This window comes from Coturnix japonica, chromosome 2 (assembly GCF_054131305.1).
Source record: "Coturnix japonica strain WE chromosome 2, WE-NBRP24, whole genome shotgun sequence".
Classification (NCBI taxonomy): Eukaryota; Metazoa; Chordata; class Aves; order Galliformes; family Phasianidae; genus Coturnix; species Coturnix japonica.
This window is the reverse complement of record NC_140664.1, coordinates 131,688,096-131,709,853: the sequence shown is the minus strand read 5'-3', so window position 1 is coordinate 131,709,853 and position 21,758 is coordinate 131,688,096. Positions and strand designations below refer to the sequence as shown.

Below are 21,758 nucleotides of genomic sequence, written 5' to 3'. Positions count from 1 at the left end.
TCAAGGCCAAAGTAGTAGATGGTTTTTCTCTCAGAAGGGTCGAAGAGAAAACAGGACAGTCATCAGACTCTTCTTTTCACTGCATACATCCAGTTGAACTTCCATTTTTCTGGCTTGTATAGTTCAGCTCCAAAAAGAAACATCCTTGATATTCATGATGCTACTTCTCAGTGTACCTTGCAGAGCAAAAAGCCAGTAAAGGAGAAGTAAGAAACCAACTCAGCCTGTTTGGGCCATAGATTTAAATTCCAAAGACTTTTTCCTTTACTTGGCCTTTGCCTTTTCTTGTCAGGAAAACCTGATCACAAGCTGTCACAGTGAATCGAGAAGAAGTGGGCACTTCTCACATCTGTTCACACCTCTGTGCTGGCAGATGCTGTGTGCCAGGGCAGAAACAGGAGGTACCTCTGTAGTCTGAAAATGATGTGCCAAATCCAGTTTGATTCTTAAAAAAAAATAATAAATTAAAAATAATACTTATACCAGAAAGGTAGAACTGCATGTTAAATTGTGCCTTGTTTGGAAGAATATAAATGTTTGTTTGAAGCAAGACAAATTAATATAAGGACATGCGTTTTTTAACGCGTGGATGACAACCTGTTGAAGAAGCTTCCATGAGAAGTGGTTTCTCTGGCTTACAATGTCTTGAAGTCCATCTTGAAGTCATGCCTATAACGTTTTTTTAATGTTTTGAATGCCTTAGTGATGAAGGAGTTGAAGGGATGGTTGGGGCCGCGTGTGGTGACGACTTGGCTGTTGGGAGGGGCGGTGGAAGCAGAGTACTTGGGAAGACAGGAGGCAACACGTGCATCTAGGACACAGGTATTGTGTGATGAGTATTGCTCTAGAGCATCCAATTTGGGATGTGTGCCTGCCGAGAGTGGAATTTATGTGGGGAAGATGTTCTGAACTGTTAAGGTAAGTTGTTGCTTTGTTGTAGTGGGCAGATTGGGTGTTTCGTGACAAAAAGGAAACCTGGACAAGGACCTCAATGACTGTCGCAGGGAACTTGATTTGTATTTACTGTGTGCCCTTATATATCTCCTGTTTCATTCCAACAAAACCTTCAGAGATCCTCATTTCAGGCCCTGGGATAAAAACAAAGACATCTCTTGTTAACATGAGGTTGTGACAAAGACAAAGTTTTGCATTATGGACTGATTGATCAAAAAATGTTCTCAAAAGCTTTAATGGTTTCAAGTTTTTGTTCTTAGTGTGAGTTAAATCTGAAGAGGACAGCAGTGTGCGTGTCCTGAATGTGGAGTCACTGCAGTGGAAGGGGATGGCTTCTTGTTAACTGGAGCCGTTTTGGTAGTGTGCTAAATACTTACATAGTGTCATAAGCAGCATCTCCTACAGGGCCTATGTGCATGAAAAATGTTGGTCTGTAGATGCTTATTTGGGTTTTGAATACACCCAGAGCTGCATTTGTTAATATATTAATATTCATCCTGAATCAGATTTATTTCTAAGAGAAGCTTGTGGACAGGCAAGTTCCTGGAATTCTAACTCAGCAGCGTTTGGGTCATAAAACCATAAAGCACATCTTGGAACAAAATCATAAGACAGTGTTTTATCATGTAACTTAATGGCACAGTCCTGGTATTTCAAGGTCCTTCCTTACTTTATTGGGAAGGTGCCCTGTGTGGAGAGCACTGGAACTCCAGAACTAAATTGGGTTTCTTCTGAGGTCATTTCAACCATATATTTGAAATCTAAATACTCAGCACTTAGAATAGCTTTTGTGAAGCTTTTTCTTTCTATACAAATTGCAAAAGCTGTGTTTCCCTTTACTGATTAAATAGCAGCCTCAAAGCAGGGCAGCTTCACCAAAATAGCCATAGCTGTGGTACCCTGGAAATTCATTAATAGAAAAACTAATAAGTGTATGTGCCAAACTGCTCGGCCCTTTCCTGGCTTAGAAGTGCTGCACAGAAATCAATCTACACTTGAAGTATGTAGGCACTGTACAGCTTGTATTTACGGACACTTTGTTAGCAGATAAACCACTTCAAGGCTATCAATTTCAAAAGTGTCAGGCTGTAATTTGTTGAAACAAAATAGTTACATCCAATTTACCCATCTTTTCCAAGGAACTTCAGCGTTTTTGAGTTGCATTCTACAGGGAGCCTGTTTGAAGTTAGGGAATGCAACCGTTTGAATGACACGAGTCCCCTTGAGTTGTGTGTTCAGTGTCCTCGGGCAAAACACAACAATTTAGCTGGGGAATTGGGTTGAAAATGACAAAGTAGGTTATAGTCTTCTCCACTGCTTAATAAAAAGGAAAGAAGTTTACTTTGTGATACATGTTCTTAGAGATTTGTGATGTTATGTCAATATCGGCTAATAATGGAGGGTGTATCACTTCCAGTATCTTTTGTAAGGAGGGATTGCATAGGAAAGGACCTAAACGGTCGTTGAGTTCCAACCTCCCTGCCATGGGCAGGGTTGCCAGCCAATGGATGAGACCTTCCAAAATAGTTCTAAAGCTACGGTACGGACTTATTTTTTGCTCCATTTTGGGAACGTTAACCCAGAAGAACTGGAAGAAAATACTTTTCTAAAGGTTAAAAGGCAGTTGAGTAATCTCTCCCAAATCCTACCCCAAGCAGCGTTTGCCTTTAGTAATCTTAACTACGCAAACAATGGTTGCAATACAGAGTTATGTGCTGTGCAAGAGGAGATGGAGATGAAAGTTCTTCCTCATGCCATGAAGCTAGAAGATAATTCCTACAGTCACTCCTTAAAAAGCTAAAGATGAGGAAATAAGCCATTTCTCAGAGAAAACTACGGGTGTTTGAGCCAACCTGTTCTTGATGAACAAATTCAGGGACGAAAGATTCTTTGAGCACTGTGCCGTAGTTTCCATCCTTCCCTCTCCTCTGCTCTGAGATCACGTGTGTGCTTTGCTCCTTGAAATGTTTATGTAAGATGACTGGATCCCTGGTAACTGTATTTGTAGAAGTCAGGGAGCTGAGTGCAGGGGAGGCGCTTGTTGCCCTGGGCCGAATAGTTTCCAATAGCAAAAGCTTTTTTCTTTAAGCAGGAGGTAGGGGTGGGTGGGGGTGTGTGTTTCACCTCCTGGCCTCTTCTCTAACAAAAAGTAGCCTTTCATTCATACCTGGCTGGCCCTGGGTACAACTAACTCTTGTGTTTTCCAGGTGTGGTGCTAAAATCCTCCCAATTATCGGCATCTCAGGTGTTAAGTGTGGGCCTGTGAGCGGCACGTAGCCAAGTCAGCAGCTTAGAGTGCAGCTTTAATGTTGGTTGGACAATATATTGCTAACAGAGGTTAAAGCCTCTCCAGTTTTATGCTTTTTGAGACATGTTCCCTTAAAACAGAAACATTTTCAGTTGAGATAGTAATGTAGGTGGACACTAAGGTCCCTGCAGAGTTTTTTCCGTAATCAGACACATCCCAGTGTCTTTGTGTTATGGGCATGGGTTTATTTATCACTTCTCACTGGAGATTCCGTGTTTGAAGGCTTCCCTTAGTAAAGCTGTTTCTCAGCAGGTGCTGGGACTTATGTCAGTAGTTGATTTGCATGCATGTAAATGTGTGGTAATCTGTTTCATCTGTTGTGCATCTGTTTCGGGTTTTCTTTTGGTACCACAGGGTCACTGCAATACGCTTTGAACTCTGCAGGGTGAACAGTAATGATTTTTCAGAGTTGGGGGAGAAACGCTGTAGTGTAAATGAGGTTTGGCATCTTAAAGCTTAGCGAAACTTGGCAAGCGTTTCCGGGAAGGTTTTGAGTTTATTGGTGTTGAAGAGAGGAAGGGAATTAGGTTGGCTGGATCCTGCACTTTGGTCTGCTCACTGTACAGAAATGCGTGTAGTGAAACAATTCTGATGAAGCATTTCTTTTCCCCTCTCAAATATTTATTCCGCTTGGTAGAGTGAGTCTGCTGATGAAATCACTGAAGTATTTGGAAAGGCTTTTTGTTGCCATTGCAGAGCCACAGGAGATGCAGGGTAAGCTGGGTGATGCTGAGCAGAGCTAGTTCCGTCAGCCGAAGGTGGTGAGTTGTTCTCCTGGCATGCAGCTCCAATGTGGGTGCATCACTGGTACATCACTTCCATGGGTGCGTCTGCCTCTGCACCGAGTGCTCCCCTCTGGGACTTGGCCTTCTGTGATTTCTCAGCCTTTATGGCAGCTCTTCAATTCAGCTCTGCCCTTTTTGCCATTTGGTCCCAGTGATTGTGCCCCGAAGGTGTTATCGCCGTGCTTTGTGCTTCACCCCCTGCATCCCAGAGGTGTAATAAAAACAGAAAGCAGAGAAATGGCGTTTGGGATGGTGTCAGACAATGGGCAGCTGCCACTTTGTGCCACGGTTGCTCCAGTGCCGGATGCATCTCAGGTGGCCTTCCCAGTGTCTGCGCTGAGCGTACCAAGGAGATGCTGACATCAGTGTCCGAGCTCCTCCTGCTTCATAAAGCCCTCTTGGTAGAACGCCCTCTCTTCCAACTGGATCTCTTCAGAATCAGCATGGAAAGTGACTGATGGCGCTGTTTCCAGACACAAAGGATCATTGTAAGTACTGCTGTTGCTGCATCATAGAGTTTCTGGTGTGGTGTTTTTTAAGCTGTGAAAATGTTAATTTCTCTGCTTTGCACTGGTGGGTTGATTTGGTCAGGAATTCAAGCAGTGTGTACAGGAGTGTCTCTAATTTTGTATGTATGTGTTTATGTATAAGTGTGTATAAGTTGTATCAGCATTTATTGTGGTAGGCCTTAGGTTTGGGAAATACCTTGTAGCATTCATAAGCTATTGTGGGTTTGAAGGCTGAAGAGCTCAGTGTAGTTGGTTTAGAAGGGGAGATGTTGAACAGCAAGAAGTGCTGTAGCTTGGGAGTGGGGGGCACCTGTGAGACCTGAGTGCAGATTTCTAGGTAAGAATTTAATCAAAATCAGCTATTAAAGTCAACTTGCAAGATTATTTTTTTTTCTCCTTTAAATTAGGTTTTTATTTGTCAGTATTGAACTAACTGCACAGTGTTCTTTGTTGTCACGAAGGTGTCAAAAAATGGCATTGGGTTTTGCTGTGAAGGTTCATAAAGCAGTGCCAGACCTCTGTCCCAGGGAGCACGTGGTGTTTTCAGGGTCATTTCAAAGGTTCTGACATTCTTTGTGCTCTCTGTAAATCAGGCAGCTGTGCAGACCCTAGAACACTGCTCTGGGAGCTGATGTCCTGTGTGCTGTAATAGATCTTGTGGGGCGTAACCAAAGAGGGTGGATAGCTCTTCTTATAACTGTATTTGAAACCCTTGTTGTTGTATTTAAGGCTCGGGGTATAAGAGAATATATTTCAAATGATGAACCTGAAAAGATGAGAGCTGATAAACTGAACAAGGGCAACGCAGCGTCAAACGTGGAGCCTGCCTTGTGTCTGTAAGGCTTCAACAGCACTAACAGCCATTGGGTCAGCACACAAACTTGGCAGTCTTTTGCTTTTGCCAAATTACTATGGAAGTGTTGACAAAAACAGCTGTGGAAGTCATTCATCACATTTCTGTGAAGTCACTCATAGGATTCTTTTTATCTTCTAACTGTGTGGCTTTGCTTTTTGTGCCGTTTCACAGCGGACTGGGTTTGCTGTATATGAAGCCTTTGAAAGATGATTTAAATAATCAGCAGGTGGAAAAAGCAGTATAACATGGCGGTCTGATTTGCAAACTGTGGCTTGCTCTGGGGATGCTCCTTGGGGTGAAGGCCACTAAGAGGACACAGGATGCAATGCCTTGAGAATTCATTATAGTTAAAAGGGTTAAAGATGAGTTTGCAAGAACAGAAGAGATGGAAACCAATGAGCTTTAAGTTGCATCATAAGAGTTGGTTGTTTTTTCTTTCAAGAAGCTTTTTGTTCATGCTTCAAAATCCGATTTCAGAGTGAAATGTGAGTTCTGAGTCCCTCATGGTAGGAAGGAGACCTGCTGGCACGTTTGGCTCAGGCTGAGGTGGAAATCTGTGATGTATCTGTACCCTGTCAGGTATTGTGGTTCTGTACCTTAGCACAGTGTCAAGTGATTCAAAGGGAAATATGGCAGGGATCTGGCGTTACGTGGCAGCAGGTGGAAATACACTGAGAGTCCTCAGAGTCACCTACTTTGTCTCAGGTCTTTTTTGGCATGAGAAATATAGATAGCATTAGCTTTTAAGTAAGTCTCTATGAGTAAAGACCTCTGTGTGATGGAGCCTTCTGCATGTAATGAAATTCACACTGAGGAGCAGCGTGCAAATGGAGACGTCTCTGCCTGCTGGGAGTGTGAGGGTTGGTGTTACTGGGCTTATAAAGGTTCATCTGGTGAGTATGTTCAGACAGTGAGGAGATGAATCCATGTTCTCCCCTGTCTGCAATGCACCAGGCTGCAATGCTTGGTGCACTCAAACAGGAGTGGCTGTGGGCATTGGTAGCTCAGGTTGGATTCACATAGGATTCGTGTTGGTTCAGGCAGGGCTGAAGGGATCAAGGGGGTGTAGAACATTGCTCCTTGTTGGAAGGCGCGGGGCTACAAAGGATATTGCACATATCCCAGGTTAGTGGTGTCAACAGAAGGAAAGGGGCAGTGGGGATTCCCCTGCCTTCCCCTATAGGGGAGCGTGGGTGGTGCAGGAACAGGCTGAGCACGGGTGGAGCAGGAATAAAAGGAACAGATGTGTTGCCAGCTTTTAAAAGCCAGAAGGGCAGAGGATTGCAGCGTGCGTTAAGCAGAAAGCATGGAGGGAGCCCTGCCCTTGCCCAGATACGAGGCACGCTGCAGCCTCGGCTGTGCCTTGACAGAAATAGATGCTTAGTGTTGACTTCAACACTCCGTCCTTTCTCCCTGTCCCTGTTCTTTCCATCACTTCCCGGTGACTTCACCACCACCTCCCATGCTTTCTGCAGCCACTGTGGGCTTGTTTTCCTCTCTCAGCAAATGGGCTCCCACAGAAGAAGGGAACAACAACAGCCTGGGAAACCTTGCAGAAAATCCCTGAGATTACAGATTTAGCAGGGGAGGCTGTAGCAGCAGGTGGATAACATGGGTCTGATGCCACACAGCTGTGAGATGAGGGAGGGGTGAGGTGGAACATCCCCACTGCTGGTTGGAGAAGGCATTGACTGATGGAGAGCCCACAGCGCACACTGTTGTTAAGCAGCTCAGCACTTGGGCACTTTTCCAGCTCAGTGTTTCTTGCATGGGGGACATCAGACACCACAGCAAAGCCCTTCATCTCCTCCCTTTGATAATGGCACTGGGGAGGGCTGGGCAGTTGCTCCAGAAGAAAAACTATCACTGGTAACTGGGGAAAGAGCTCAAAATGTCCAATGCTTCACTGTTACTCCCTTACGGTTTATAAAAGCTCTGCCCAGCGGTGATGGTGCAGATTCTGCAGCTGCTTCAGCATTCCCCGGATGGTTTCAGAATGATTTCAGGCTCTTTGGGCTTCAGAGGCCAATTGCGTTGGGGTTTTTTTTTGTTATTATTATTATCAGTAGATTTCAAAATGGCTGCTTTTCCTCTCAGCATCGCAGGAAATCCCCGCTTCCTGGTGGCAGAGAAAGCAGCTCTTGTAGCCAGCGGCAAGTCCCTATTAGCCTTGCTCTGTGTTCTGCTGTAGCTGCTTGTTGCCCTGCCCTTCTGTCCGTGCTGCATGACATTGGGCACAGAGCTCTAAGAGAAGGAGCAGCAGGAGCAGGTGATCTCTGGGAGCTGCTTGGGTTCCTCTAAAGCACCGCGTTTCCCAGCAGTGCCTGGTCTGAGTCACAGAAGAATCCTGCTCTCATCCACCGAGGTAAATATCAACACCGCAGCTGTTGTAACAGCGAACAGCTGTACTGCTATGACAACCTTATCAGCGGGTTGTGGCACTTGTGACGTATAAACATCCTCTAGTGGGGATTTAGTTCTCAGCATGGCACAGATCACAGTGAGCACACGGCTACACCGCAGTGGCCCCGTGAGTTCAGTGCTTGTGAATCACCTCAAATCTGAAAGTGTTAGACGGGCACTTGGCCGCACTCAAGGCCATAACTGAGAAAGATAGGAGCAGAGCGAAGTTCTCAAGGCTCACAAACAGCCACGTGGGAGCCTTAATGTGTCGCCTGGTTCCTGTGCCCTATTTCTCAGTGCAGGAGATAATCCTGCGTTGGTTTTCCTTTTCATTAAGCATGCAGAGAAATGTCGTATGAATAGTAGGGCTGCAGTGCAGGAGCCACCAAGACTCAGTTTCCTTTTGCACGGGAAGTGGTGGTAAACTGAAATACGTGGTTCAGTATCCTCAGGATGTTTACCTCCATTTGCTCTGCTTCTTTTAATTACTATCTTTCCATTAATTACTACCGATTCCTGGTAGGAATTCAGTTCAATTCCAGATAGCCAGGATATAACACTAATTAACACAAAATAACGATGCTATCATTATAAAAAGTGTTTTTAGGATGAACACGTACATATTTGGTGGGCAGGGCTCCTCCATTTCAAAATGAGAAGCTTTTACACAGGTGATGGCATCACCAGCCTCGTGGTGTAGGCGTGCTCATTAGCCACGTTGGGCAGGTGATGCAGCCGTCAGTAAAGAGCTATTACTTCCCACAGCACCTGACTGCTGAGGCACCAGCAGCTCCAGCATCACTGCCGCCCACTTCATATAGATGTGAACGTGAGTTGCTCCGTGTGCTTTGGAGGAGAAATAAATGCTGGGCTTCTGCCCCCAAAAAATCCTGAAAAGCATCAATTATCCCGTATTTTAAACAGTCAGTTTAAGTTTTTCACACAGAGGGTGGTGATGCACTGGAACAGGTTGCCCAAGGAGGCTGTGGATGCCCCATCCCTGCAGGCATTCAAGGCCAGGCTGGATGTGGCTCTGGGCAGCCTGGTGGATGGTGACCTTGCACATAGCAGGGGGTTGGAACTGGGTGATCACTGTGGTCCTTTTCAACACAGGACATCCTGTAGTTCTATGATTTCCATTTCCCAGGTGTGGATATGGGCCCCTTGGCTCTTTGGCTCCCCAGAACGCCCAGCCCAGCCAAGCATCAGGCTCACACATTGAAATCCATACATTGCCCAATAAGTCAGAGTTGGCAGGGACTTTTCCGATAACATTCCCCCACGTGATAGGCAATATTGCCCTCTGCTGGTCAATGACAGCTTAAAGTCTCTACTTCCCCCCACGCCTCAGCTCTGCTACCACATGCTGGTTTTCATTCCCGGGGTCTTATTTGGTGCCTTGAGACATCCCACCCTTTGGTTTGTTTATCACCAGAAGCAGCTTTTCCTTGGGAGCACCTGAAAATCCAATTCTAATGACTGTTTTTAAAGGTTAGAGCCGTCATTCTGAAACCCTCATTTTCAGAATTAACCCTTAGAAGCATAATTTCTCCGAGCTGGTTTTGCAAGTGAAAGAGCTGTGAGACCTTTAATTAATATTTGCTTTGGTTAATGAGATCTTCTGTGTATGGCAGCTGTAAGCTGGGCCCCGGGAGCTGCCCCGTCCCCTGGTTTTGTGGCACATAAGGGCTGAGCTGAGTTATAAATAAGCTGATGGAAAGAGCATTATTTTTAACCCAGGTCGGTCCCTGCTGTGGGACTGCAGACGTGGGTGCTCTGGGCAGGGATGAGCTGGGGGACGTTGATCCAGAGGTGCTTTGGTGCTGCGCTGTCCCCAAGCATTGGGATTGATCTCACACACAACTGGGTGTAATTTATTGGGGTGTGTGCGGAGCACCCAGTTTCATAGCCAATTGCAGGAGGTACATGTGAGTTCAATTGGATTATGATGCACAGAGTGAGATGCTTTAAGGCCTGCAGTGCAGTCAGTGCAAATGCTGCGCGTTCATCAAGACTTATATATTGGAAGGAAAACAACATGGTTTGTGTTTCCATGGGAGGGATGTCCCAGTTCTGGTGCACTGTTAGGATGTGAATGATCTCGACTGGTTTTTGCATGTACAGTTGTTGATATGTGGCTTTCCTATTCCTTCTCATTCCTGGTGTCTCATTGGCTTCACCTTGCTAGAGCCAGTACCACCAGACTGACATGTACTTCAGCGCTGTTTGTATAGCATGCGAGTGGGAAACCCTGTAGGATCTTATGGGAAACTGGGAGTTGCTGGGGGAGGTTCTGGTTGGATATTAGGAAAAAAATGTTCTCAGAAAGAGTGTTGGGCTGTGGCACAGACTGTGCAGGGAGGTGGTGGGGAGTCACTGTCAATGGAGGCGTTCAAGAAATGTGGCAATGAGGCCTGTGGTCCGTGGGCATGGTGGGATGGGTTGGAGTTGGGCTGGATGGTCTCAGTGGTCTTTCCCAGCCTTTATGATTCTATGTTCTATCCCCTGAGCTCTTCCTTGCCCGCTGCCTTGCTGTCCCCATGTGATGGCAGCCAGCCGTCCCCTGCCGCAGAGACCAGCGTGCCCACAGCCTCACGCTGGCATGGTGTTTGGACATGGGGACGTGAGCCTGTGCCAGATCCCTCCTCTCCCCGAGGCCTTATGTTGTGCTGTGAAATGACTTCTTAAAAAATACCTTGCCTCCTCTTCATCGTGCCCTCAGAAGCATCTCCCAGGGTGCGCTTACAAGGTAAAGACGATGCCGCCTGCTTGGTTTGGAGCGTCGGTTGTTTGGTGCACACCGTGGGGTATTGCTGCAAACATGGTCCTTTTTCCATCTTCAAAGCATTTTCCAGCCATGAACACGCTGAGAGCACACACCCCTCCTGAAGCAGCTGATGCCCAGGAGAAACCTCCCCAGTGTGACGCATCGCTTTTGATGCAAACAGAATGACGCCGTATTTCATCAGCGCTATTAAAAGTATTTAAGTAATTGAGTTAATGAAACTTCCAATAGCCTTTAGGAGACAAATCTGCTACACACCCTTCTTGTCAGTTTTTCTTTCTTTTTTTTTTTCTTCTTCTTCTTATTTTCTTGTTTTCCCCATGGAATGCTTTTATTTGTGATCTTACCATTTGCTTTTCGATGTATGGGTTTTGTGTTAAGCAGCCGGTTTCCGTACTTCACAGCATTGGTACTGTTGTGTATTCAGCAGCAAGAGTGTCTTCATTTACAAAACACCATGAGAATGACTGGAGTGCCTCATCTTTCATAGTACTTTTACCAGACATCGGGTTTCCGTTTGCTTTGCGTCCATTGATTAAAGAGTGCATCTGTTTTATTCCTTGAGCTGTGCTCATCTTTGGCATCTTCAGCCTTATTTCCCACCTTCATTTGATCTCCAGTGCTTCTCCACCACCCTTGGATATCCAACATCCATTCCCTGTGAATCCACGTTTGCTTTGTTTTTCCCACATGGCCCCCATAGCTGTTCCTAGCGTGGGTATTTCTCCCTATCCCTTGCACTCAAACAGGGCACCTCAAACAGGGTGTGGCAAACTGCTGTGCTCTGTATCAGTGCAATATTGTCCTGGACAAGGTGCTCGGATTGCTCGCCCTTCCTTCCTATATCAGGGTGGCCCCAGTATGGTGAGAGGCAGCTGATGGAGCCTTCAGCTCCAAGTGCTCCCCTTCCTACAGGCAGACCTGGAGACAGCTCTGAAGCCCTCTTGCATGAGTGGGCAGACAGCCAAGGCAGGAGTTCAGTGTGGCCCTATTTTCAGCCCCCATTTCCATCGTTTCACGTGAGCCCTTCAGCATTTTGGATGCAGCTCACTTTTCTCACTCTCTTTGATTTTCCAGGTGAAGCAAACGAAGAAGCCTTTGCTGAGGAGTGCCGGCGGAGAGGACAGCACGCCCTGCCCTTCCAGCCCACCAACACTCGCCTGCTGAAGTCACACAAGCCTGCCAGTTCCCCCAGATATGCCTATCATTACAATAGCGATGAGGTGGAAGAGCAAGAAAAAAGCCGGGTTGCGAGCAGCTTGGAGAACCCCTTTTATTTATCAGGTGTGCAAAATCACGTTGACAAGAAATGCGCAGAAAAGGATTCATCAGCTAGCCCAAAGGGGAAAAACAAAAGCCAAGACAGGGGGTGTTGCTGTGTGATTTAATTCTGGTGCCCGGTAGATAATAAATAGCCGGTTGAGTGCCTTCGTCTGCGTTAGCTATGCTCATCCGTGTAGCCTAGATTCACAAATGTCCTGTGATACCCAGGGCCTGACCCAAGGATCCAGGGCAAACTTTGTTTTGTTGTGCTGCTGAAGTGCCCGTGCTCTTTGTTCTTAAAAGTGAAGGCCTGTTAGGGAATAACTAATCGCAGTACTTTGCACATTCATTTATCTAAATAGTGCTTGGCTTCCTTGCTGAAGGAGAAGTTCAGCAGCTTCACGTTAATTCTGAAAGCTGCAATTTTGGGCATCTAAATCCTAATTGAGGGGGCTGAGGCTGTTCAGGCAAACAAGGAAGTGTAGCAATTGGCCTGGTTATTTTTGGAAGTGCTTAGTCCTTTAATGTATTTCCCATCTGTAATGTTTTGGCAATATAGTCCAGAGGCTCATTTGGGCAACAGAACCCTCAGAGCTACTTGATTTGATCAGAACATGCGGTCAAGGCTCGCTCAGGACTGCCAGGACAGGTTACTGTGTTAGTGACTGAGCGCCGGCATGGGCTGACCAAAGAGGCTGTGAGGTGTCCATGGAGATCTCCAAAATCCACCTGGATATGGTGCTGAGCACCTGCTGGGCAGGGGTTGGACCAAATGGACCCAGAGGTCCTTTCAACCTCAGCCACTCTGTGCCTCTGAAACGTGAAGATGCCTTGGTGTGTGGATGCCCATGCTCAGGGCCCTTCTCAGCAGTGCTGGATTCAGTGAGCTGCTGGGAATTAGGAGTGCCTGGGCTCCTCAGGGCAAACACAGCGCGTGGGAAAGGTGTGCTGCAAAAATAAATGAAGGAAGAATACCCCGTTCCCCAAAACACGCACACATGGCACACACGCTCCCAACGCTATACCAAATCCTACTGCATTTGAGCCTTTAAATCTAACACCCTGTACTCTACAAAAGACCTGCAGATATACCATATTATACAATGCCAGCTTGCAAAAGTAATCAGAAATATTCGAATAAATGTTTTCCTGATCAGTCACTTAGAAGTTTAGTTTCATGAGGGATAATTTGATTCCATCCTTAAGAAAAAAGAAAACTCAAAAAATCTCCAGAATCCTCCATCTGGGCTGATGTACTGAAGGCTCCTGTACAAGGGTTACAGGGCCAGTTTTCTATACATATAGCTGGCAAAAAACCCCCAGTAACTTGGCTCACTATTTGGGGACTTCAGGTTCCCTGTGATCCTAACAATGTTTTGTAGTAGTTTCCAAAGAGCAATTGGAGCTGTTAGAACATTGCTCGGGGCTTCTAGCTGTGAGTCTATTTATGCTCCAAGGTGCACAAGTTTGCAATTAAAATTAATTTCCTGAATTATTTGCACAATCCCCAAATCCTTTGCCCTACCCATAGATTGCCATAAAACAGATATAAAAGATTCAGGGTAGAAAATAGGATTGCAGTCAAGACTATGATTTTACTGTTGCTTTAAATGTTTTGCCTGCTGTTCCTCTGATAGACAGACAGTGGCTGCTGAAGGACTGGTCGAGTTAGTCATAAAAACCTACGTGAGTGTCTTCATTTCTGCCTGGGAAGTTCATGCTGAGCCCTGGCCATCAATGCTGTTCTCCTCCATGGGTGCTCACCTCTGTCAGCTCAGCAGGCCGGCTCCACAGCTCTCTCATTGCACAGACCACTTGCTTGCTCCCGCTTGGCTTCTCATTTATCACTGTGACAGCTGCCATGCGCGGGGGAAAGAGCTGCATCGTTCTCTGCCTTGATCCAAAGCCCGCTCTGCAGTGGAAAATAGCAGAGCTCAATGGGCTCAGCCTGGCGCAGCGCCACTCGGATGGGATCGTTTTTGCCACTGTTGGCACGCAGCCCTTGGCAGCGATTGCTGCACAGCAGTTTTAGATGTTGTCCCAGCTCTAGCACCCAAAGCAAATTCTCAGTGGTTAATGAGTCACCTGCAGTGAAATGGTCCTCTTTTCCCAGCTTGAGGAGTGGGAATGCTTGTGTTTAAATTTGAAAGTCCTTAGCAAACTGAATTGGAAGGGCAGGGGGGTAGGTTTCATCTTGGATGCGTGGTGAAGCCCGTGTCTCCCTAGCACTGACTTTCAGACCAGCGAACCGTATTCAGACGTGCAGTGAATCCTCTCTGCAGTGAGGGCATCCAGTCATTGCAGTGAGGTTTTAATAAGAAACTAATTCAGTTGGACCTGATTCTCCACCTTAGTTGGATGCTTTGCGTTGAGGCAGGAATTGCTCTGGGTTTCATGTTGTTATGGTTTCACAATGGTCACCTTGTGTTCTGGGGTTGCTAAGAACAGTTTTCTAGCTCCAGACAAACAACTTTTTTGCCAAGACCTCAGGTGCTGCTAGTGATGCACTCCAACTGTGTGCTGTTCATCTGAGTAAAGGTATCCAAGCTGTACTGTAGTGGTACAGCATAGTCCTTCAGGTTGCAACTGCTAATGGAACTGAGTTTTGATCTGTATCTAGCAGGAATGATTTAAATACTTAACTGTAAAAATACTGGGAAATACTTGATACACAAAATGGTTGTTTGAAAGACGATATTGCAAGGTTTGCTCTTCCTTTGGAATGAAATAGCTTGTGTTAACCTAAAACTTACTACGTTAATAATTCATTTTTGATTCATTTTCATCTGCTGGCATCACCAAAGAAACCTCTTCAACAGAATGAGCTTAACTAATCCTGATCCTTTCTGGCATGGGTTCCTCTGCTGGAAACTTGAGCTATTCAAGCTTCATTATGTCTTTAACACAGTGTCCGTTCTTCTTACCAACGTACGATTTCCTGAATTACGCATTACTAACTAGTAAATTTGAAGTGCTGGTTGTCCAGACTAATTACCTTGTAATTCCCTCACATACTTCTATTTGGGTATGTAATGGAAAGTAAAGCCGCTTTGTTTTCTGTAGAAACCTAATACATGAGGAATGCTGGATGTGCGGGTGTGATGGGAATGAACTGTCCCGCTGCTCTCTGTCCTGCAGTGTGGTTCCCTGTCCCGCTCCTCTGTGGGCAGAGGGTGGGAAGAATGCCTACTGGCTTGGGCTCGTTGCCTCCCTGGCTCTACTGGAGCTGCCCTTGTGCACGGGTTTTTTTTGGCTGCTGGTAGTAGAGCATCCCATTATCCTTTTGCTTCCCGTAGAAAGCGGCTGAATTGCACATGGAAGGGCTTCCAAGGCTACAGAGCCTTGCAAGCTTTTGCTTGCCATGTGGGAGTAAAACCTTGGACTCTATTCAACAATGCGTTACCTTAATTAAGAGTAGGTAAGCAGGTTGTATCTGGCTTGGTACGTTCTTCTAACAATTCTTCGCAGGATTGGTGATGAAAATAGTATGGTGAGCAAGCATGAAGGAAGGCCCCAGTAAGTTTTTTCAGTCCCCTAAAAGATCAAAGTGTGAATTACATCACGGGGTTGGACAGTGAAACTGGAGAACTCATCCCTTGGATTTAACAGCCAAGGTAATTAAACAGTGGAGTGACATACCTAGGCAGGGTGGGATGTTTTGTCACTGCAGCCCTTTACATAAAGGCAGGTTCTTTTTCCACAGTGCTCTATGGCATGGGCAGCAGCCATGGTTGTGGTGAGAGGATTAGTAGGTCAAATTGTGGTTTCTGTTGGGCTGTGGCTTGGACTGAAAGCAGGGAATGTGAAAGTAGAGCTATAATTGTAAACTGAGTAACATGCATGAAATTATACTGAAGATGTGACTGGGGGTGAATTTTTGTAATGGTGTTTCTGAGTCTGGCCAGGCTGCTGTAGCAGTTGGTGGCTTCAGCTCAGATAAGCCAGCAAACTTGGAAATCACTTTGAAATGTATTGTTTTGATTAGAGAAATACCTCTAAGAGCAGAAAATTAAGAAGCGTGGTCTGCAAAACCCAACCTGCACAATGATCTGCTGGCCCATTAAAGGTCCACGTGTGCGTTGGGGCCTCCTGGCTTGCCCCTTTGGGTCCATCGCTGGAATTAATACACCTCACTTACCATTGCCTCCCAAGAAAGCAATGAATTCAGAACAAAACTAGCTGTGCCTCTGCAAGGTACAGATGGCTGAATAGTGATAAACCAGGAGGAAAGTCAATCTGGGACTCAGCAGAGAGGCTGCCCAGTTTGTTTCGGTCCTTGTTGGGTGGCTGAGGGTTTTGCATCAAAATGTTGAAAGCTGGCTTCAGCTTTCAGCAGCTTCCTGAAGACCAGAATAATTTCTGTGCTCTTTATGGGTCTTCTGGAAGGAGGAGAGAGGGAGAGGTTCAGCAAGACGCTGTTCATTGTAGAAAAGAATTATCCAGGTTGTAAAGCAGGTGAAATTCCAAATGGTGTGAATTCTTGCTTTATCCATTCTTGGCAGCTGACAGCAGCAAGAAAGTACCAAGTTAGTCTGATATCTGTCTTCATTTCAGTGAATCTGATTCCAAATATCAATGCTTTGGGAAGCTCTCAGAAACTATTCTTCCTCCACCCTCCCCAGAGGCTCTTTATCTTAATATAACACAATTCTAGAGTTTAGATGGATAACAATTACTTCCAAGGGTGGAAATTTGCCAAGCCACTCTCCAGGACCAGGACTGCTTGGTTGAAGCCCGTTCAGCTGGGCACCAACTATGGCAAGTTTCCATGAGCACTTTGTGATGCTGGCGACTCACCAGGACACGTTTACTCCAAATTAATCAAATAGTAATGGGGCTGCTGCTTCCTAATTCAGATGTTGTTCTCTCACGACTTTGGGGCTAGGCTTTGAAACCAAGGCAGCTAAATATGCTTTTAATTAGTGCTGATTGACGCAGTCCAGTGAAAGGTTACATCTTTTGTGTGCAATACTTATTTTTGTTAGGAGCTGCTCCACTTGTTTGGATCAGACTTCTGGCTGTTATCGCCCAGCGTAGCATCACCAGAGCTAACGGACAAAGTTCGACCTATCCTTTCTTCTTTGGTGAGGGTAGAAAGGGAAATGGTTGGGAGTGAAATTATTTATCACAGCAGGCTAGCAGCAGAAAGGACCTGGCAGTTTTCTCCTGAGGAATACTCTGTATTTGTTTGTTATCTCCTACTTTGGCCAATCTGTTTCTGTGTGTCAGCGATAACACTTGAAAGATTTCCACTTTTTACCCTTATCATTCCTGTGCTGGTTGGAGACTGCATTGTCAAATAGCTAGATATCTTCATACTGCATTACTTTAACATTTGAATTGTTTCATTTGTAAGACAATGAATTATGTGGTATTCACTTGGAGCCATAATTTACATTTGACTCACAGTGTTCTTAAGGAAAAGTTGCTGGGGTTGCTTTCACAACCTCACACGTTTGAAGAAAGTAGATGAATGCGCAGAAAAAGAAACTGATATAAAATAGCTGCATCAAAAGCAATCGTGCCTGTATGTGGAAGCCTTTTGGAAATGCCGACAGTGTTGTGAAAATGAAAAATGACCAAGTTATGACGCTAATCACCTGTTGGGGTTTAATGATGCTTTCCCAAATAGGTGTTAATGTTTCATCGTTATTACGTGAGGTTGTTCTGATCAGCCGATATGATGCTGTTTTTCCCTCCAGTGAAGAGAAGAATCCTTTGAATAACACTCTTTGAATGACCAACCTTCAGGAGTCGGCATGTCTCCTCTGCCTCCATTGGCCTCTGTGGGAAAGCCAAGAGATTTGTGAGCCCTTCTGGGCCGCATCCCTTACAGCATCTTTTAATGCCAAGGGATCCCAGTTCTGACAGTGTATGGCAGACTGAGGGGCTGATGTGGAAGTAAACTTTGTGGAAGGGGCTCTTAATGAGGAAATGCTGAGGCAGTGTTGCCTGGAATGGGGCTGTGTCAGGAAGGTGAGAGGGCACCAGGCAAACAGATCATCACCTGCAATTCCACAAAGCACTGGTAGTTTTTTTCTTCCTTAAACCATAGCAGTGTTTTCCATTCTAACTTTGCACAGTCTAGTCACTCATGGCAGAATTTCTAAATAAATATCCTTGTTCTTGACTCAGATGGTTGCAAAAGATGAAGTAATGCTGTTGATACAGCGTAGGAGCTTGAGTGATAACCTTGGAGCAGTTTCCCTTTGCTGCAAGGGAGTGTATTTCCTCCAATACACAAACCTTTGCTGGCGTATGAGGTGGCTTTAGCCCAAACACTATTGTGTGATTCTGCTGAAGCCTTAAACTGAGGAATTACAGCACAACAAAAGTAGTTGTGCTTGGGAGGAGCTCATTTAGATTGACCTCAAGGAATCCTGGTGGTCATGGCTCTCTGACCTCATGCCACTTCCTTTCTCCACCTTCATTTTGCTGTCAGTGCTAACTGGAGGTGGTGAGGTGGCATTCTCAGGGTCCCATCTAACTGCTTGCAAACCAACTGGAGAGCAGAAGCTGAATTCCAGGCAGGCAGAGCTGTGCCCTTGCTGGCCATTCTCCAACTTACAGTCTGGATCCTTGGTGTCTTGTAGGGGCCCCATTCCCTGTGTGGAGCACACAGATTCCCAGGGGCAGAACACTGCTGAGCTACAAGATCGCTCTCAACACCTCGTGACATGATTTGCTTTTAGTTATTTGAGGGAAATGCTTTCTACCTCAGGGTTGAGATTTCAAAGTGCACTTGGTAGGCACAGTGCTGGCTCTGCACAGTACTGGCAAGGCTGCGCTTTGCTGCAAACTTGGAGGAGAGGACATGATGCAGAGCAGGAACTGATCTCCATGCATTTATCTGGGTTGAAAACCACTGTTGGGATGATGATCACATGGCTGGAAGCTTGTGCCTATTGAACCAGTAGCAAGTAATCGATGCTTGAACATGAGCTGCAGTAGATAGAGCCTGTGGCGCATAGTTAAGCATGAGCAGGCTGATGACCTGCATGTAAAATGCATATTGGTAAACACCGAGCACCTTATTTCCTCAGAATTCTCAGCATTCCCCATTCTTTAAATGGAAATGCAAATATTGTGGTAACTCCTGAACTCCTGTGGGCAGGAAACACCAGTACTGAAATGGCTCCTGTTGTGTAAGTCGTACTTATTGCTTCTGTCTGGAAAATCATTCTGGGTTTGCATGTGCTCTGATTTTGAAGCTTTTCCTGAATGGCTTTGAAGTCTTTTGGAAAGTTCTGAGATATTTTCAGACTTCAAAGATGTGGTTTTCTTTCTGTCCTAGTAGAACAGATGATTGAAAAACAAACCAACAAAAATTGGAAAGCCAGATGTTTTCTTTAAGACTCCTTAATCCATTCAGAGAATGTGTGCTTTTGATAAGATAGAAAAGGCCTTGGATACTGTGAATGGTGTTTCACAAGCCCTGTTTCCTCAGGATACAAAGAAGGCAGCAAGAGGAGGAAGCAGAAGCAGAGGGAGGAGCAGAAGAAGAAGAAGTCAACCAAAGGGAGTTACTAAAATGGACATCTCTGCTATGCCAATCCCTTTATTAAAACGGCAACTTGTGTTACATTTGAGCACACCTCTTCTGTGTGTATTTTTCAATTGTTCACACTGCTAGTAAGGAAGTGACTCATGTTTAAGACTGTACTAAAATTGCACTATATTATTCTTTTTAGTTTTCACGGAGTGGCTTTCTTGCCAGTCAGGTTAAGGAGTTTGGTTGGGGCTGATTGTGGTTAGAAGTGTGTTATGTTAGAAGATCGGAGGGTATGACAGAATCTCTTACCTCTTCCTTCCCTGGGACTGAAGTTCCCCTCGTCTTGAATTAATTTGCTTTGTGGGATACAGAGGGTTGTGCAAACACCTGTTTGTTCAGTCCCCCCAGCATTACCAGCAGGCTTGCTGAAAGAAGAGTTAAGCACCAATCCTGTTCCCTCTGTCACTGGGGGTAGGACTGAGACGTGAGCTCTCTCATATGATAATTTATGCAAACTTAATAGATGTCTTCAGTGTTTTTTTTGTTTTTTTTTTTCCTTTTTATCTCCCAAGCTGGGCAGCAAAGGTTTGTCCCTGCTATGGGAATGATCATTTTAAAGCGTATGGTGAAGTTACATCCTTTGGTTTTAACCAACTTGGCGTAATGATGGTCTGTAAGCACTCCTGCTGATTTCTGCAACCGTGGTTGACTCCCAATGAATCATTTAGTGAAATCATTCCTTATTTTAACATTTTGCTTTCAGAAACTAGAGACGAATGACCTAAGTGCCACTTTACAACTGCTCTTCCTGCTGAGTAGATTTTTAGATAATGAACGTATTTCAGAAACCATGTTAAGATTTTATCAGGTTGTTTCTGCAAAGAACTCACACCTTTACGTATGAAAGCATTCTGTATCACTTTTATTGCAGGACTTTGTTGTTGTTGGTTTTTTTAAATTTTATTTGGAAATATGTCTTCAGTTTAAAGGAAATCTGCATTTCCTGGCTAGGTTACTTCCTTGCTTCCCATAATTCTCTCATGTGCATGATACATTGCTTCCCTTAACCTTCTAGTTTGTACAGTGCCCTTCTGTTGCCTTAAGCATTTACCTGCATGTTTCTTGTCAATACGTTGCCTCTCTTTTAACCTCCAGGCGGGAGTTACCAGCCCATGGTTTTGTGTTGTTCCTTGTGTCTTCCTCTCGCCAACGCGCTGTTGATGTAACAGGCTTAAACCTGGCAATATTGAAAGTCCGCAGTTCCTGGAGAAACTCACTCATCCTAATAGAGCAACGCATATAATGGTGTAAGGAAGGAGCTAAACAGAAAAATCAAGTCTGCATTTTAGCGTGGTTTGATATAACAAATTCTGTGTCTGGTATCGGAGCGGTTTAGCTTCAAGTACATGACGTAGTGTAACCTTTTGCAAACGTATAACCGTATGTGAACTGTTAGGGTATAGAAGTTAAGCTCAATATGAAATAAGCCTGAGTACCAGTTTTCTGTCACTTAAGTATCACTTTTTCATTTTGTGCAGTGTTACTAATATTTAAAAATAAAGAAAGTTCTCCTTTATGCTTTGTCCTCTTGCACTGTACTGTAGACTAGAGCTGGCACCAGACCTTCATCTTTAATTTCAATTCTAGTTTAAGCTGTAGGCACAAAAGAGAGAGCCCACCTGCATAAAACACCCACAGCCTCACCCTCCATGATGCCTTTTGCTGAATCCACGTGTGACTTGATACAGAAATGAAGAAATGTGGACCCAGTGCCATAATTCTTTCCTTATTTCTGGATATTAACTGAAAGGCAACGGGGTGCCACAGAGCAGGGTTACCGGCCTGGGTGTTCCGATGTGTTGGGTTGCAGGGCTGCCTGGACCTGGGTCTATGTCTGAGCAGGCACATTTGTGAGGGCTTTGCATCCCTCTGCCGAAAGTACTTTAGTTATGTGCTGAGGCCGGAAAATGCAGGTGGACGAGAGATAACACCACTGATAGCGTTGGCCCACGAGTGATGTGTGAATAAATGGATTATGAAAGGTAGGAAGAGATTTCCTGACCATCCAACAGCACTCGCATGGAAGATCTGAGGATAGAAACAGACCTGGTGTGATGTATAAAATGTGTTGCAAAAGGATTTGTTACAGAGCTGACACTGGGGCTCAGAGACACGAGGTGTTTTCAATCCCTTTCAGTATCCCATGAGAAAGTTAAATGTTACGGGTGAAGAATACACAGCGAGCTGAGAAATGGCATAATTAAAATGATACACTGAAAACAAAACAGTCTTATCTTCAGGTGGGAGGACGTGATCACAAACAGGCGAAACAGCGAGAGATAAGGGTTCCTGCTCCGGCCACTATGAAAATGGTTTGAATTCAAGGTTGTTTTTCACACCTTT

The 21,758-nt window shown here is 45.2% G+C and overlaps 1 protein-coding gene across 41 annotated transcripts in view; it reads left to right on the top strand.

Annotated features, from left to right (window-relative positions):
* Positions 1–21,758, top strand: part of DNAJB6 (DnaJ heat shock protein family (Hsp40) member B6) — a 111,812-nt gene that overhangs the window by 25,788 nt on the left and 64,266 nt on the right. For 32 of the 41 annotated variants that reach the window (XR_014943668.1, XR_014943667.1, XR_014943665.1 and 29 more), the window contains one exon: positions 11,678–11,884. Coding sequence is in view for 21 of the 41 variants with exons in the window: in XM_085540678.1 (XP_085396804.1) it covers positions 11,678–11,884 (207 nt within the window). In the remaining 20 variants the exon portion in view is untranslated. Of the gene's footprint in view, positions 1–292; positions 472–703; positions 4,536–10,325; positions 10,565–11,677; positions 11,886–13,500; positions 14,402–19,310; positions 20,932–21,655; positions 21,685–21,758 lie in introns of those variants that run through there. The other 9 variants (XM_015852828.3, XM_085540682.1, XM_085540683.1 and 6 more) reach the window with 6 other exon arrangements.